The sequence below is a fragment of the Colobus angolensis genome, unplaced genomic scaffold (assembly GCF_000951035.1).
Source record: "Colobus angolensis palliatus isolate OR3802 unplaced genomic scaffold, Cang.pa_1.0 Scaffold27, whole genome shotgun sequence".
Lineage (NCBI taxonomy): Eukaryota > Metazoa > Chordata > Mammalia > Primates > Cercopithecidae > Colobus > Colobus angolensis.
Window position 1 is genome coordinate 14,083,255 of NW_012115932.1, and position 15,779 is coordinate 14,099,033.

At 49.5% G+C, this 15,779-nt stretch overlaps 1 protein-coding gene across 2 annotated transcripts; it reads left to right on the forward strand.

Annotated features, from left to right (window-relative positions):
• Positions 1-11,307: 11,307 nt before the first annotated feature.
• Positions 11,308-14,766, forward strand: FOXI1 (forkhead box I1). 2 transcript variants are annotated; one of them, XM_011947753.1, is made up of 2 exons: positions 11,308-11,936; positions 13,452-14,766. In XM_011947753.1, the coding sequence occupies exons 1-2, from the start codon at positions 11,363-11,365 to the stop codon at positions 14,012-14,014; spliced, it is 1,137 nt and encodes a 378-aa protein (XP_011803143.1). In that variant the 5' UTR covers positions 11,308-11,362; the 3' UTR covers positions 14,015-14,766. The 2 variants fall into 2 exon arrangements, with proteins under 2 accessions (XP_011803143.1, XP_011803144.1); XM_011947754.1 differs by having other exon boundaries at positions 13,737-14,014.
• Positions 14,767-15,779: the final 1,013 nt, after the last annotated feature.

The window sequence follows — 15,779 nt, forward strand, 5'->3', positions numbered from 1 at the left end:
TTTTACTTTGCTTTTTAAAAAAGCTTCTTCTGGCCGGGTGTGGTGGCTCATGCCTATAATCCCAGCACTTTGGGAGGCTGAGGCGGGTGGATCACTTGAGGTCAGGAGTTTGAGACCAGCTTGGCCAACATGGTGAAAACCCATCTCTACTAAAAATACAAAAATTAGCCAGGTGTGGTGGCGCGCCCCTGTAATCCCAGCTACTCGAGAGACTGAGGCAGGAGAATCACTTGAACTGGGGAGTCACAGGTTGCAATGAGCTGAGATCGCACCATTGCATTCCAGTCTGGGTGACGAGAGTGAAACTCTGTCTCTTAAAAAAAAAAAGAAAAAAGAGGAAAAAAAAAAAAAAAAAAAAAAAAAAAAACTTAGCCGGGAGTGGTGGTGGGCACCTGTAATCTCAGCTACTCAGGAGGCTGAGGCAGGAGAATTGCTGGAACCCAGGAGTCAGAGGTTGCAGTGAGCTGAGATCGTGTCATTGCACTCCAACCTGGGTGACAAGAGCAAGGCTCTGCCTAAAAATAAATAAATATATAAATAAAAATCTAAAAGTACTGGCCATGAAAACACAACCCAAAGATTAGAAGCTGATGGCTTACTTGGGAGGGCAGGTCCGGGCACCAGGAGGGAAATGGAAGTGAGGCAGGGAAAGGTGTGGAGCAATTGAAAGCGATGCATTACGGTGCTGAACACTGCTTCATGACAAGCTGCAAAGAGCCAGCTTCTTGGTCACAGAGGTGCCTGTTTGTCTACTCTGGACATCCCTGGAAAGGATATATAGAGTATTCTATCTCCTATTTCTTACAGCCAAAGGGAGAATTAACTAATTCCCTGCACTTCCAGGCTGTATCCTCCAGCCCCTCTGGCATCCCTTGGGAAGCCAGATCTATCTTTTGCTCAAATCAGGTTCAGTAAGAAACTCAGGGAATGCAGCTGGTCGGCCTGGCTGTGCAGCAGCACCACAGGGGAGTGGTCCAGCCTTCTCACCCAAATGACTCACTAGCCCTAGGTAGTACACCACGAAGACCCAAGTAAAGTAGCTTCAACCCCTTCTCACGGGAACGCATTGGATCATCCCAGCCAGGCATGACCCCTCCAGGCTCAGACCAGCCAATGTTCAGAGCATTGACTGAGGTCTAAGAGGCTGGGTAGACCATCCCCACTGCCACTTTTTTTGCTTGATTGTTTGTGATTTGTTTTCTGCAGAGTGAGGGCAAATTCCCACTGACGTGCAGAGGGACACAGTCCCCAATTTGAAGATGGCCTTTTACCTAGGAAGCACCCAGAAATCCCTGCAGACATTGGTGATGACATATCATTCCAGAAGAATCTCCAGTTCCTGCAGAGATGTAATCAGACAACTGTGACCTTTGGAAAAAGAATGTGACCTCTTTAAGCCCAATTTCCTCATATGTGACAAAGGACAATGACAGATGGGCATTAAGCCAGCCAGAGGAACTAAGGATGTGGGATAATGGTGTCTGCCAATTCCCCCTGAGTCAGCCCCATAGACTGATCACATCGAGCTCTCTCAATAATGAGGGGCTGTCTAGTAATGGTTATAGTGGACAGCCCTGGAAGTGGCACCACTTCCTGCCCTCCCAAGTCTCCTACCCTCATCCTGAGGAGGCGTGTGTTTGGGATACAGAAGTCTCCCTCAGGGTGCATATGGCTGGTGGCAGCTGCATGATCAATGACAGCCACATAGACACACACAGACCTCAGCTCTAGACCTGTCTGCACTGAGTCCCAGCCAAGGCATTTTCCAGAGAACATCAAAGGGATTTATTATATCTCAGGCACTGAGCAAAGAGGACGAATGTGTCCTGTTCAGAGATCCCAGACTATCACAGTGCATGCTACCTCCCCACGGTGCCCCCCAGGCCCATGACTCCAGGCCTTGCCACTCCAACACTGACAGACATTCAGTGAGTACCTGTCATTGTCTGCCGCTGTATTAGATGCTAGAGATACCACAACAGCCAAGGCAATCTCTTTCCTCACACTTGAAGCTCAAGTGAGAGCTTAATGATCATTGGCCGATTCATTCCTAAAACCCACCCAGTAGAAAGGGGCTCCAGATTACCATTGGTTCCACTTCTTTCCCTTTGGTTAAGGAAACAATGTTTACTAATGGAAGGAATTAAAACACTTTTTTTTTCTGAAAGCATTTACTGGCCAATGCAAAGTGGAGTACTGCCAAGGCCACTGGGTCCGGAATAATTGTCATTTTCCCTTTCTCAAAGGAAAGATAATCCAGAAAGAGTCCATGGAGGGTTCCCCATCCTTGCACCTCTAAATCATCCTGAGATTTAGGGCTCAAGAATGGAAAACCTCCTGCTCAGAATCTGACCCGTCAGAGCTATCCATACACAGCCTCCATTAGTCTGGTCTCCAGAATGCACATGTCCCTAACATGGGGAAGACACTATTGTGCAGTACCACGAATAACAAGTTGGCTCCAATGCTTTGGTGGGATGAGATGAGGAAGTTTCAAAATGGGTTAATGAGGGTTGATAGCAGAGGAAGAAACCTGTTCCAAAGCCCAATTTTCTCTCCAGAGGATTCTTGCCAGAGGTAGATTTTAGAAGGCAGAGTGCAGGTTAGGTGAAGAATAGAGGGGTTGGCGGTAAAGGAAACTGTCCCCTTTGAGGGCGTGAGGCAGGGAGTTTAGTGTGGGCTTCTGTTCACTGAGAGGCAGGATGGAGCACAGGAGAGGCAAAAGTTGAAACCTACCAAATACACAGAGCTGGCAGTATTCTGGAAGACTTTAATCATGGTTTATCAAACATCATATGCTTAGAAGTTTATAATAATTAACCCATATAATAGTAAGGGTTAATAACTCAAACTCTTATGACTAGCACAATGAACCATATTGTTTTTCTTAGATTGCACTCTTTATGTTTCTAGTAAGAAAACCCTTGAGAGTTGCGTACACAGTTATTTTATGACTGTTTATGAAATTGGGAAAAGGTAAGTAGATTTTATGAAATGTATGCCCCTATGACAGACCCCCAAAATTCATTTTGATCTTTCAAAGTTTACAATTAAAAATAGGAAACATATTTGGTGTTAAACGTGTAGAAAATCTAACAGTAATTACAAAAGTGCAAATCAATGAACGTTTGGAAAATCAGTCAGCTTCTATGAATTGTCCCTGCTTGGCGTTCAACTTTGAGCACATTGACAAGTGAATAGGTGTGATTCCCATGTTCTTGGGAACTGCCTACAGGGCTGGTCACATGAAAATCCACCCAGCTGGACACGGGGCAGCGCAGCTGACTGTGGTTCGCAGAGATGGCCTCCCATGTCCAGTGAATGGAGACCCATGAGATCACCACCACTGCGGTCCTGATTTCCACAGGACAACGCTAAGTGAAGAGCACAGCACACAGCCCTGTTCTCCTCCATCACAAAGGCACCAAGAACTGAATTTGCTCCTAGCATTGTCCAAAGTCTGGGAGAAAATACTGTCTCTGCCCTCAGGGTTACTCCAGATCTAGTTGTGAAGTCAGGCAATAAACTGATGATAGCAGCAAAATGAAACCCATTCTAGGCCCGAAGGGTGTTCAGAGTAAGGAGGAAATGTGGAGAGTGGCCTGGAAACCAGGAGGAAGGTTTTCGGGGAAGTGGCGTTTCAGCAGGCATTGAAGACAAGCGAGAGTCCTCCAGGAAGCAGAGGGGGCAGGGCACTCCTGACAAAGGATGTCCTGCAAGGGGCCAGGCAGGCACCGGAGCATCAGGGAGAAGTTCTCGTGGCCACAATCCGGGGGGTGCAGAGGGTGGATGGGAAACTGATAGGAGAGGTCCAGCTGGGGCTTAGTGCATAAGGGTCTGGACTGCCATGCTGAGAAGCTGGCACACTGACAAGCAGCACGTATGAGCACCTAGTGTGTGCCAGACACTGTTCTTAGCAACCTACACTTAACACCTTCTGAAAGCTCACAACCACCCTCTGAAGTACAGACTATCGTTCTTCCCAATTTACAGGTGAGGACACAGGCACAGAGAGGCACAGACACTTCTCCCAAGTCACAGAGCCCGGAAGTGGTGGAACAGGGACTTCCCGCTGCAGGCTCTGAGGAGAAGGCAGTCAAGTGGCATGTTTCCAAGGGATAACTTTGGGGACAGAGCCTGGATGCCCATATCACTTGGTTTCTAAGCTGGGTGTGCATCAGAGCCCCTGTCAGGCCTCACCTGGTCCTCACAAATCAGAATCTTGGAGGCCCGGGTCCAGGAGAGTGTGTTTTATAAGCTCCAAAGGCAGGGCCTGAGATCCTTCAAAACCACTCAGCTCTGCCTCCCATTTGCTAGACAAAGAAACTGAAACCCAGGCGGGCACCACAGCCCACCAAAGCCTTCATGAGTGAGATGAGGACAAAATGATGGTGCCCAGCCTAGAGACACTGCCTCCAGCCAGCATGCTTCACCCAGAGCATGGAGAGGAAAGGGGAAGACGGGAGGGAGGAGGAGCTCTTTATGGAGCAGACACCTTCTCTAGGTATAGGATGAAGGCCACTGGTGGTATGGGAGGGGACCTTCAGTGCATGGAATCACAGCCACACACAATATTGAATCCCATTGTGTTAGTTATTTATGGCTGCTGTAACAAATTACCACTAAACTAGTGACTTAAAACAAGACAGATGTATTCTCTTACTGTTCTTGAGTTCAGAAGTTTAAAATAAGATGAGGTAAAACTCCAGGTGTTGGCAGGGCTTGCTGTTTCTGAAGGTTCTGGGAAGAATCTGTTTCCTTGGCTCTTCTGACTCCTAAAGGCTGTAAGGCATTCAGCTTTCCTTGGCTTGTGGCCACATCACTCCAGTCAGCTTTCACTCTCACACCTCATTGTTATTAAATCTCCTTCTGTTTCCCTCTAATAAGGAGCATTATGATGACATTGGGCCCACCTGGATAATGCAGACTAACCTCTCCAGCTGGTCATGGATTTAATCACTTCTGCAAAGTGTCTTTTACCTTGGAAGATGACCTATTGGCAGATTACAGGGATTTGGACTGAAGCCTTTGGAGAGGGAGGGGCTTGTTACTCTGCCTACCACTCTCATGATCAGAAAATCTCTTCTTTTCCAGTTTTGTTTCAATTCTTTTGCCTTCTCCAGAAAGAAAGTCTCGGTCCTTGGCCAGCGTGTTTTGGCACCTCGCTAATACTTGCTGACCTCGTGTTCGAGCAGAGTGAGCACATTCAGGCCAGAGCCTTCAGCAGACAACTGACGCCTCCTCAGTGTCCTCATCTATGAAATGCGGACAATTATAATCCGGGCCTCCTAGGGTTGCTGTGGGGGCTGAATGAGATAACACAGGTAAGGTGCTCAGGCTGTGCCCATGACAGTGTAAGCACTAAGTAAATACTACCTATTTTATTTATAGCAAGTGATCCTGATGACTGATGATCCATTTCCAGAAGTTATATAGAATCTATCTTTAAAACAAGTTTGCTGAGTACAAATCAGAAACAGAGCAAGAAAGCCAATGAGAACTTTTAAGTATGGTGTATCAAAACTTCAGGTACCACACAGAGATGGCAAACACCACAAGCAAAGGGAGCCTCAGTTTGTGTGACCGTGACAGTGTCCTGAACACCAGCCCAGAGCTGGTACTGGGAAGACAGCCTGGTATTTGCTGAATAAACGAAGGAATGAATTACAGCCGCGCATTGTTTCAGAAGCATTTCCTATAGTACCTCATCCAGGCCTTGCAGCAGCTGTTTTCCATAACCACAAACAGACTCAGAGATTAAACATCAAGGCTCTCAGAAAACGTAGCTGGAGGAGTCAGATTCTGACTCAGGTCAGTCTGCCTGCTGCTGGGCTGCCTTCTAAGATACCTTTTCCCATTTCCAACCCAGCTCTCACTATTCCCACTGCAGCAGAGGTAAAGTCTTTTTCTCTAAGCAACTGTTTCTCCTGGGAACCTGACGCTGAAATCTCTCACTCTGTCTCCTGTCCTTAAAGGAACCGAAAGAAAACTCGTGGCCTGCCTGCCCGCCCTGAAATTTCACCCAAGCCCTGCAATCTACTTACCGCTTTTAAACAGGCGGCCACCAGAGGGCGGTATGGATCTACATTTCCTCAGACAAGCACATCAGAAGCCACAAAGCCGCAGAGCACCAAGATCACCTTCAGCCTGGCTAATGCCTCAGCCAGACTTCCACAAAGCCCATGCTCAGGATGAAGAAGCCATCCCCCTGTCAGCCCCAAATACCCCAAGACATGACTCTCGTGAACACTGTTGCCCAGGCAGGACAGACGAGGGCTCATTGCCACTCACAGAGAACCCCTATCATAGATAGTAGGTAGTACTGCAATAATTTATTCCCATTTTACTGATTAGGAACCTGGTGCGGAGAGTTAACCTAGAGGCCAGCTAGTCCCTGATCCCCTGATTCCCCGCCTCAAAAACCTTTGTACCGTGCTAAGCTCCTGGGAGTCCTGGAACTTAGGAACTATTTGCGTATTATGTGGAGAGAGGGGAAAGAGTCCATAAACCAAGCCTCTAATCAAATGTGGATTTGGGGGAGGTATGTAGGGTCCAAGAGCTGGGGATGTTGTAGCCCCAGCTGGTGAACCACCAGCATCTCCCATCACCTCGGACTCCCGAGTCCCTAATGAGAGCTAAATGTATTGAGCAGGTGCGATATGTACAGTACCGCCTGACAGGAAGTGCCCAGAGCAGTACCCGGAAGTAGTTGGTTTTACCAATGAGAAAACTAAGGCCCAAAACAAATGGTTGCTGTCTAAGGTATAACAGTGCCTAAGGAGTAGAGACAGGATTGAGACCCAGAAAGTTTGGTTCCAGGGCCGGAGCTCCTTGCTCCTGGCACTGCCTGCATGATCCAGTTCCAGCCAAGGTGGAGCGGCAGACAGGCTGGCTCCCACCTGCCTCCTTCATCTCGGTGGCTGGTCATCCTCTTTGTGCCTGCTTCCTCAGAGTTCAACAGGGAAACGGAATCTTACTGCACTGTGGCCCTACATGAGTTCATGTTTGTGAAAATGCACACCACCTCCTACCAGACAGGTGAACTGAGATCCGACTTCTAAAAGAGCATGATTCTCCACCCTTGAAAGTCAAGGCCAGAAGTGGCAGTGCTGGTTGATCACAGTCAGGCTGGGGGCCTGTGTCCAGTTACCCTTTCTGCAGGACTTGAGTCAGCATTGGCTTCTGGGCCCAGCAATAGCCGCAGCTGACTGCTGGGACATGTCCTTGGGGGCATGGCTCCCAGATGGCAAGATTTTCCCAAGGGGAAAGCAAATGGTTGAGCTTTGCTTGGAGGAGGCTATGATGCCAGGCCTCCTGCCCAGAGCCCTCTACCGTGTCAATATCTGGCCTCAGGTACCCTTGCATTCATCATCATCCTCATGATCTGCAGCTTTTGCAGCCCCTGGGTTCCATGTTTTACGTATATTACTTTTTCCTTCCAAATCCATGTGAGACAGATTCTAGTTTCATCCTCACTTTATTGATAAACAAATGGAGGCCTCGTAAGATTAAGAAACTTGGCCAAGATCACACGGCTATCGAAGAGCAAAGCTGGGATTTGAACCCAGTTTTATCCAGTCCTCAGGCCTGTGGGTTTCATGGTTTATTGCTTTGTCCCCAAATGTCCCAATTTGGGGTTCAGAATATACAGAATATATGGTCTTTCGTGCCCAAGAAGTCCTCCCTCTGGACCGTAGTATGCAAACTGCAGCCCAAGCGTTCCCTAGGCAGGCTCAGGCCCTCACACGCCCAACTCTTATTTTTTATTTATTATTCTATTATTATTTCCCTGATGCAGGGCAGAGTGCATCTTCTCAGGTTTGAATTTTCACTTCTAGAAATTTCAAAAAGTTTAAAATAATTTCGTTCACAAAATGACCCTAGTTGTTAGAGGCATTTGATTCTTTTCCCAGAGGCCCCAGGTTGGTCAAGGGGGCTGCAGGACCGTAACTCTCAAACTTCACTGGGGGGTGGGAACAGCTAGCTCCTGTTGTCTACCCCAAGGGCTGGAGCCAGTGTTCCTACAAATCTGGAATGAAGGGTCCTCTGGGGATGCTTTGGACACCCCTGGCCTGAAGGTTTAACCTTGTGACCAAGTGCAGGGAAGCTGTGATCCCCAGCTACTAGGCTCTGGGTGCCAGAGGCTCCCTGTGAATAAGGCCTCTTAAGAGATAGGCCAGGCTTTCTCTGATCTACTGGGGGAAAGGAACTGGGGCCCACGTGCAGCTGGGGAGGCTCAGGTGAGCATTCCTCAGAAAATGCCTCTAAAGCAGGAGACGCCAAAGTGGGGCAGAGTGGGTCCTGACCCAGCCATGAACTTGTGTAACTCTGGGCCCTCTCTGATCATCATCTGTAAATGTAGAGTCTGGCTATAGAATCGGTGCCTACACTGAATATTTCTCCCTGTGTTTTTGCATTGTAATCCCTGTCACATCCCCACTGCATGAGATTAACTCTCAGGGTAGCAAACGTAGGTGTGCTTGATTGTACACAGCAAACGTATACTGACTATAATCTATAATAACTGATATTTATTGAGTGAGCCTCTATGTGCCATGTGAAATGATTAACATTGGTTACACTGACTACCTCACTGAATGCTCACAGCGACTTTGTGAGTTAAGTACTGGCATCATTCTTGTTTTCACCAGAAAATACTGAGGCTGAGAGAAGCGGGATCACTTGTCAGGGCCTGCAGTTATTTGGCATCAAGGCTGGGATTTGCAGCCGGGTCCTCCTGATCTCAGAGCCTGTTTGCTACATCTCTGCTATATTATCTCTTTTCAGTCTTTCACATTTAACCCCAAAAGCAAGTCACCTGTGTGCTTGCCTTTCTCTAATCATTTAAATCAGAAACCACAGGAAAGCAGCAACAAAAATTGCATCCAATTCTTCTTCATCCAGAAATAATAATTGGCAGTTTGATATTTATATTCCTAGATTTCATATACAATTATAAATATATATTTGTACTAAAAATATCTCATGGCATTTTGCAGCCTGTTTCTTCAAATAATATGAGAAAATAAACATCTTTTCATATCATTAGTTATTCTTCCACAATCTATTTTTCATAGTTGTATAATATTATATAATATTACATCATTTACATCATTTGGATGATACACTATTTAGCCAATCCCCTACTGTTGGACATTTAGATTAGTTACAATTTGTCACCACTATAAACAATGCTGTGGTGGTCATCCCTGTGGCTAATTCTTTGCTCTGTTTAATTTTGTCAGATACGCTTTGAAAAGTGAAGTTGTTAGGTTAATTGTAAGGCTTGGATTCTGTACTAAGGGACTCCAATGTGACTGTTCTTGGAAAAGTCAGGGCTCTACCTTCTGCAAGCCAGGCCTCCTCATAGAGAAACTCTACTAAACAAAAACTCTGCCCCTGGCTTGACTCTGCAAAGTGTGCCTTACTCTCAGCCTTATCTGAGCAGCCAGAGCCTTTCGGAGAGTCACATTTCATCACTATTTTATGGTGGGGACAGGTTCCTCTGGGACCTGGAACTCATCCTCTGGACACCAATATGCTGAAAATGAAATGTATTCAGTCTCATTCATGTTTGCCACGTGTATCCCCACATAACCATGAAGGAGGAGCAGAGAGAGGGAGAATTCCTTGGGGAGCATCCCCTCCAGTTAGGAGTCAGTGGCCTCTTTCTCTTGCCTCAAAGAAATGTAGAGTATGCAGGAAGTGGGAGGAAGCTGGATGGGAAGAAGAAGTAGAGGGAGGCAAGTGGGAGAAAGGTGGTGACCAGAGAGGCTGACCCCAACTTTTCTCCCATGTGCTTGATCACAGAGAGAAGTCTCAGCTGCTACCAGAACCTGGTCAGGGGCCAGAGCCTACCCTCTGAGTAGAGAGACCACCACCCATGGCCCAAGCTGAGGACCTGACCTGGGGCACCACGGGAGGCTGGGACAAGATGGAGGATGGAGCCCAGATAGGAGAGGAGCTGGCTGAGCCACAGGGAGAAGCCAGCAGGAGCTGCACCTCCTGCTTCTGGAGCCTGAGGGAGAGAGAAAGGACGTGTAGGGCACGGTGAGTCGGGGGCTCTCCTCATGCCGTGGCTCCCTCCATGCCAGGGGCCTCTGCGAGCTGAAACATGAAAGGTCTTTGGATCAGAGGGAGCTGGGAGCCTGCTTGCCCTGCAGCTGGAAAGAAACTTGAATTGTTCAAGTTCTCTCACTTTTCCCTGAAGACCGATTCCCATTTTCCCGTTTTGCTATTAGTTTTTTTAAGAGCCTTGCTACTCTGCAGGCACATTCTCAGGTTCTCTGCCCATCTGCAGCATGTATGCATATGCATGTGTGTGTGTATGCGTGTGTGTGTGTTGGGGGAGGGTGGGGAGCCTATGACCGGTTGCCCCTTTGAACCCCACCAGGGGCCAGTCCAGGCCCCTCTGTTCCCTATTCTGAGTCTCCAGGGCTGGCTCTGTCCTGGCAACTCCAGAAAGTGCCTCCTCACCTCAAAAGACCAAGAAACAAGCCTTCTGATAAAGTGTCCCACCCAGTCCAGGCTGGGGCTGTTGGTCTGAGAATGAGAGGTCATTGGGGGGAAGAAGAGAGAGAATAAAGGGGATGGGAAGAGAGGCTCAGAGAAAACGAGAGGTAGAGAGAAAGGGACAGAGTGAAAGAGAAGGAGGAAGGGGAGAAGCTGGGGAGATAATGAGGATGGAAGCCAGAGACAGAAGTGGAAAGAACTGGAAGCCTACAGACAGAGCAGGGGGGAGAGAGAGAGAGAGAGAGAGAGAGACAGACAGAAAGAGAGAGAGAGAGAGAGAGAGAGAACAGGAATGAGCAGCTGTGATGTGGCCAGAGCAGTTCATAGAAAAGAAACTCAGTTCAGAGCAGAAGGGAGGAAAGAAAATAAGAAGGAAAGAAACAGAATGAGACGCAGAGAGGAGAGGAGGGAGAGAGAGAAGGAAAGTGAGGAGGGTAAAAAATGTGAGGAAAGAGAAGGACAGAAAAAAAAAATGAGATGAAGCAAGACAGAATAAAGGAGGGAAAAAAAAGAGGGGAATCAGGAGGATGGTGAGAAAAGACAGGAGGGAAAGCCAGGAGAGAGGATAGAGGGGCGTCCTTGCTGTGCTGCACGTCAGCTCTGGTAAGCCGTCTAGCATGTCATTAGTGGGGACCTGAGGCGCCAGCGGGAAAGTCCCCTCCCAGTGGGCTGGAAGCTGAGGGAGGGCGGGCCCTGGGCTGGGATCCGCAGGCAGGTGGCCGCCCCTGGGTGGGGCCGCCCGGCCAAGCCCTCAGGGTATAAGTGGGAGGCCGGGCCTGCTGAGCACCTGTCGGGGGCAGCTCCTGGGTGCAGGTGCCAGGTAGGTGGCTCCGGCCAGCCCAGCCCCAGCATGAGCTCCTTCGACCTGCCGGCGCCCTCCCCACCTCGCTGCAGCCCCCAGTTCCCCAGCATAGGCCAGGAGCCCCCCGAGATGAACCTCTACTATGAGAACTTCTTCCACCCACAGGGCGTGCCCAGCCCTCAGCGACCCTCCTTCGAGGGGGGCGGCGAGTATGGGGCCACCCCCAACCCCTACCTCTGGTTCAACGGGCCCACCATGACCCCGCCACCCTACCTGCCCGGCCCCAACGCCAGCCCCTTCCTGCCCCAGGCCTATGGCGTGCAGAGGTCGCTGCTGCCCAGTGTGTCGGGGCTTGGGGGTAGCGACCTGGGCTGGCTGCCCATCCCTTCGCAGGAGGAGCTGATGAAGCTGGTGCGGCCCCCCTACTCCTACTCGGCTCTCATCGCCATGGCCATTCATGGGGCACCCGACAAGCGCCTCACTCTCAGCCAGATCTACCAGTACGTGGCGGACAACTTCCCCTTCTACAACAAGAGCAAGGCCGGCTGGCAGAACTCCATCCGCCACAACCTGTCGCTCAACGACTGCTTCAAGAAGGTGCCCCGGGACGATGACGACCCAGGTAAGGAGGCTTTGAGTGTAGGGGGTGTCCCCAAGGAAGGCTCACTTCCTTCCATCCCAAGACCCTATTCTAGAAAGTTCTGACTAGGGCTGTGCCCCCCGAGACTAGGGGATGCTACCAGGCAGGGCAGAGGGGAGCTCAGCAGTGGAAGAGAACGTGGGCCTGGGGGAAGATCGGGTTTTCAGTCCTGGCTGTGCTCCTGCCCAGTCAGTGACCTCCAGCAGGTCAGACCTCAGAGCCTCAGTTCCCTCATTGGAAAACCAGGGATAGTGATGGCATCTGCTTTGCAGGCTACAGTGGAGGTGATGAGATAATGTACACAAGGTCTTGGTGTTATCAAGCGCTTAATCGCCAGCAGGAATTAAGATCATCTGCATCTCCAGCACCCACCACATAAAAAGTCTTTGGTGAATGAATGACTGGACCAAGTAAAGCCCGAGGGCATCCCAAGACTGCTGAGAAGAGGATCTGACCTGGGTTAAACAGCCACTATTGGCCCATTTTGCTGCCTGCCCTATTTCTACTTATGTAACCTCCTTTAACCCCATGACACCCCTGCAGGGTAGCTCTTATTAAACCCATTCTACAGATTAGGAAAATAACACTCAGAGGTGACACAGAATGAAGTGATATGATGGAACTTGAATTTAAACTCAGTTTTCTCTAACATCAGAAATTGTGAGCTTTTCCTTTCCAACGATGCATTTCTAAAACTCAGAGACCTGCAGAGAGGCATGTATTAAATACTCATGCATCCATTTCCCAGAATTAAAGTCCATTTTTGTTCCACCGCAGGAAGCCAAGGTGTAGCTCAGAGGAACCCCAACTCTGCCCCATTTGAGGTTGGCAAGCGCCAGGCCTGTTTGTCCCCAGAAGAGGGCAAGTGTCCTGTCCAAGGACTGCTGTCACCCTCAGGCTGACAGATGGTAGCAGGAAGAGTTCAGGCCTTCCCTCGAGATGGTACCTCCCAGCTGCAAAGCCCCTTTCCATATCCAGTGTCGATCGTTCTCAGTGAGCCTGAGGAAGACAGGGGCAACAGGTCCACTTTTCAGACTGGGAAACTGAGGTTCTCCCAAAGCCTCTCAGTCAGTGAGGAGCAAAGCCAGGACTCAAGTCTGTCTTCAGACTCCAAGCCTAGGACTATTAGGGAGTTCCGGAGTTTTTCCTGAGTCTTCTTTTCCTTCAGCATTGCAAGCCCTCCATCCTGCATCCCCCAACCTCTCAGCATCCCTGCCCCCAGTACTTCATCCTTCTTAAAGAGACCTACATTGCAAACTCCTTAATGCCTGTGCCTCTCGGCTGTAGTCCCAGAGGGCCCTGTCATGGGCTGCTTAATGAAAGATGGAGGTGGTGTGGTCCATCAGTTGATGGAATTCCTTCATTCCTCAGTCCCTGCCTTTGGGTCTCTGACTTCCTGCATCTGTCACCTTGTCTTTTAGTTTATGACAATAAGAAGGAACAGAGGCAAAGCGTTTTGTCCACCTCTCTACTTACCCCCTTTCACTTTTGTATCAGGCAAAGGGAATTACTGGACCCTGGACCCCAACTGCGAGAAGATGTTCGACAATGGAAATTTCCGCAGGAAAAGGAAGAGAAAATCAGATGTTTCCTCCAGCACAGCCACCTTGGCCTTAGAGAAGACAGAGAGCAGTCTCCTGGCAGGCAGCCCCAAGACCACAGAGCCTCAGGACATCTTGGATGGAGCCTCACCAGGGGGCACCACCAGCTCCCCAGAGAAGCAGCCCTCCCCTCCGCCATCGGGCACCCCTTGTCTTCACAGCTTCCTCTCCTCTATGACAGCCTATGTGAGCGGGGGGAGCCCCACGAGCCGCCCCTTGGCCACACCAGGACTGAGCCCCGAGCCCAGTGACAAGACGGGGCAGAACTCACTGAGCTTCAACTCCTTCTCCCCGCTCACCAACCTCAGCAGCCACGGCGGTGGGGGTGACTGGGCAAACTCCATGCCCACCAACACGCTTGGCTATGGAGGATCTGTGCTCGGCCAGTTCAGCCCTCACTTCTACAACAGTGTCAACACCAATGGTGTCCTCTACCCCAGGGAGGGCACTGAGGTCTAGGTACAGAACAGCTCCTGAGCTAGATGGACGTGCCAGAAAGAAAAGCAGTGGAGGTCCTCCATGCCAGCCCCATGGTGGTCCATGACTGTGGAACTGCCCAGACATAAGTAGGAGTCTCCGAGGAATCCACCCTCTTTCTAGAACACTGGTTAAGACTCCTGTTTATCACACATAGGCCCACACACAGACTCACCAACTTTGCAATGGAAATACTGGTGCCTGCAGAGAAGCAATAACAGTGGCAGGTGCTGTACTAGGCTCTGTACTGGCCACACTTACCACTGACAGTCACCCTGTAAGGTTCACAAACCTCCCCATTGAACAGATGAGGAAACTGAGGCTCAAGGAAGTTAAGTAACATTTCCAGGGTTATATAAACTAGCAAATGGCAGAGCTAAGAGTCAAATCCAGGTCTATGTGATTGGAGGCTGGGATAGAGAACTGGCTGAGTAGCCAAGGAAGGTCAGTGTGAAAAGCTTGCTATGGCAAATAGAGCAAAATCTCTCCACTGCTTTCTGTCCACCAACATTTAGTGTCAGCCCCGACACATCTTGTCCTGGTCCAAGACCTTATTCTGCTTGCCCCAACTTCCCTGCAGACACTCCTTTTGCTACCACCCGAGGAAGGAAGTCACCTGTGGCCTTAGTGCAGGAAACTCAGCCCTGGTGGCCAAGCAGAACAATGCATCTAATATGTGCAGTGCATCCCCATGGAGAGACATCATTGCTCCCCAGCCCCCCAGAAACCTTGAGCAGATCCAGGGGTCAGTGAGAGGAGTGGTGTGTACCCCTAAATCCTCCCACCCCAGCAGTGCCCATCTGTAAAATCTTATAAAGCCCAGTTTCCTGTGTGCATGTCATGGGCCAGTGAGCTGGAGATGGCTGAGTCTTCCAAGAGAAACAAGGCTGGATAAGTGCTTCTTTTTTTTTTTTTTTTTTTTTTAGCCCAGGAGAGGTGGATGTTTGTCTGAGAAAGCAATGGCCTCAAGGGAGGGACTCCGGCCCACCCTCACAGGGGGGTCTCTGCGCGATCTCCTGGGATTTCTCCTTGTTTTTGTGAGTACTTTTTATGCTGGTGATGTTTCATCACAGAACACCCTGGGAAGTGTTGTTTGTTTTATTTTCTTTTTAATTAAAAAAAAAAATGTGGTGCAGAAGCGTGGGCCTTCTTTATGAGATTTCCTGTCTCTTCGCTGCCTGGTGCATTCAACAGGGGGCCAACTGCTGCCTGGAGCTGCCCAAATGAAGGCATTTGGGACAGGAGACAGAGAAAGAATGCATATCAAGACTCAAGATTCTTTTCACCTCTGCACTGGTGTGGAGCCCAGACAAAAGCCCCCAAGGAAAAGAGGGGAGTCTGGGAAGGGGGGATAGGGTCATGGAAGGAATCCATTGATACCGTATCCCAGTCTTTACAGTTCATGCAAACCTCCTAACTGTGCTATGATCATTTAATTCTAACAACCCCACGAAGAGGGGGGTACTAGTCTCATTATACAGATGAGAAAACTGAGGGTCCGAGTGGTTGAGAGATTCGCATGAAGTCGGCATCCAGTCCACACCTAGCTCTGTCTGACCCTGCACCTCATCATGCTTCAGGATGGTCTCAGATGTGACCAATGCTAGAGGCAGTAACAACAGTACTATGGGCTGCAATTCACTGAGGGCTGTGGGCAGTTCCTGGGTCAAGTGCTGTGTAGGTGGGACCTTTTTTATCCTTACAGCAGCCCATAAATGTGTACGCTGGTGATCGCCTGGGGTCCCTG

Excerpts from the sequence above, each read along its gene's own strand:
- FOXI1 (XM_011947753.1), top strand. The coding sequence starts at position 11,363 with ATGAGCTCCTTCGACCTGCCGGCGCCCTCCCCACCTCGCTGCAGCCCC. Across the intron at positions 11,937-13,451 it reads CCGGGACGATGACGACCCAG|GCAAAGGGAATTACTGGACC; the intron begins GTAAGGAGGCTT and ends CTTTTGTATCAG.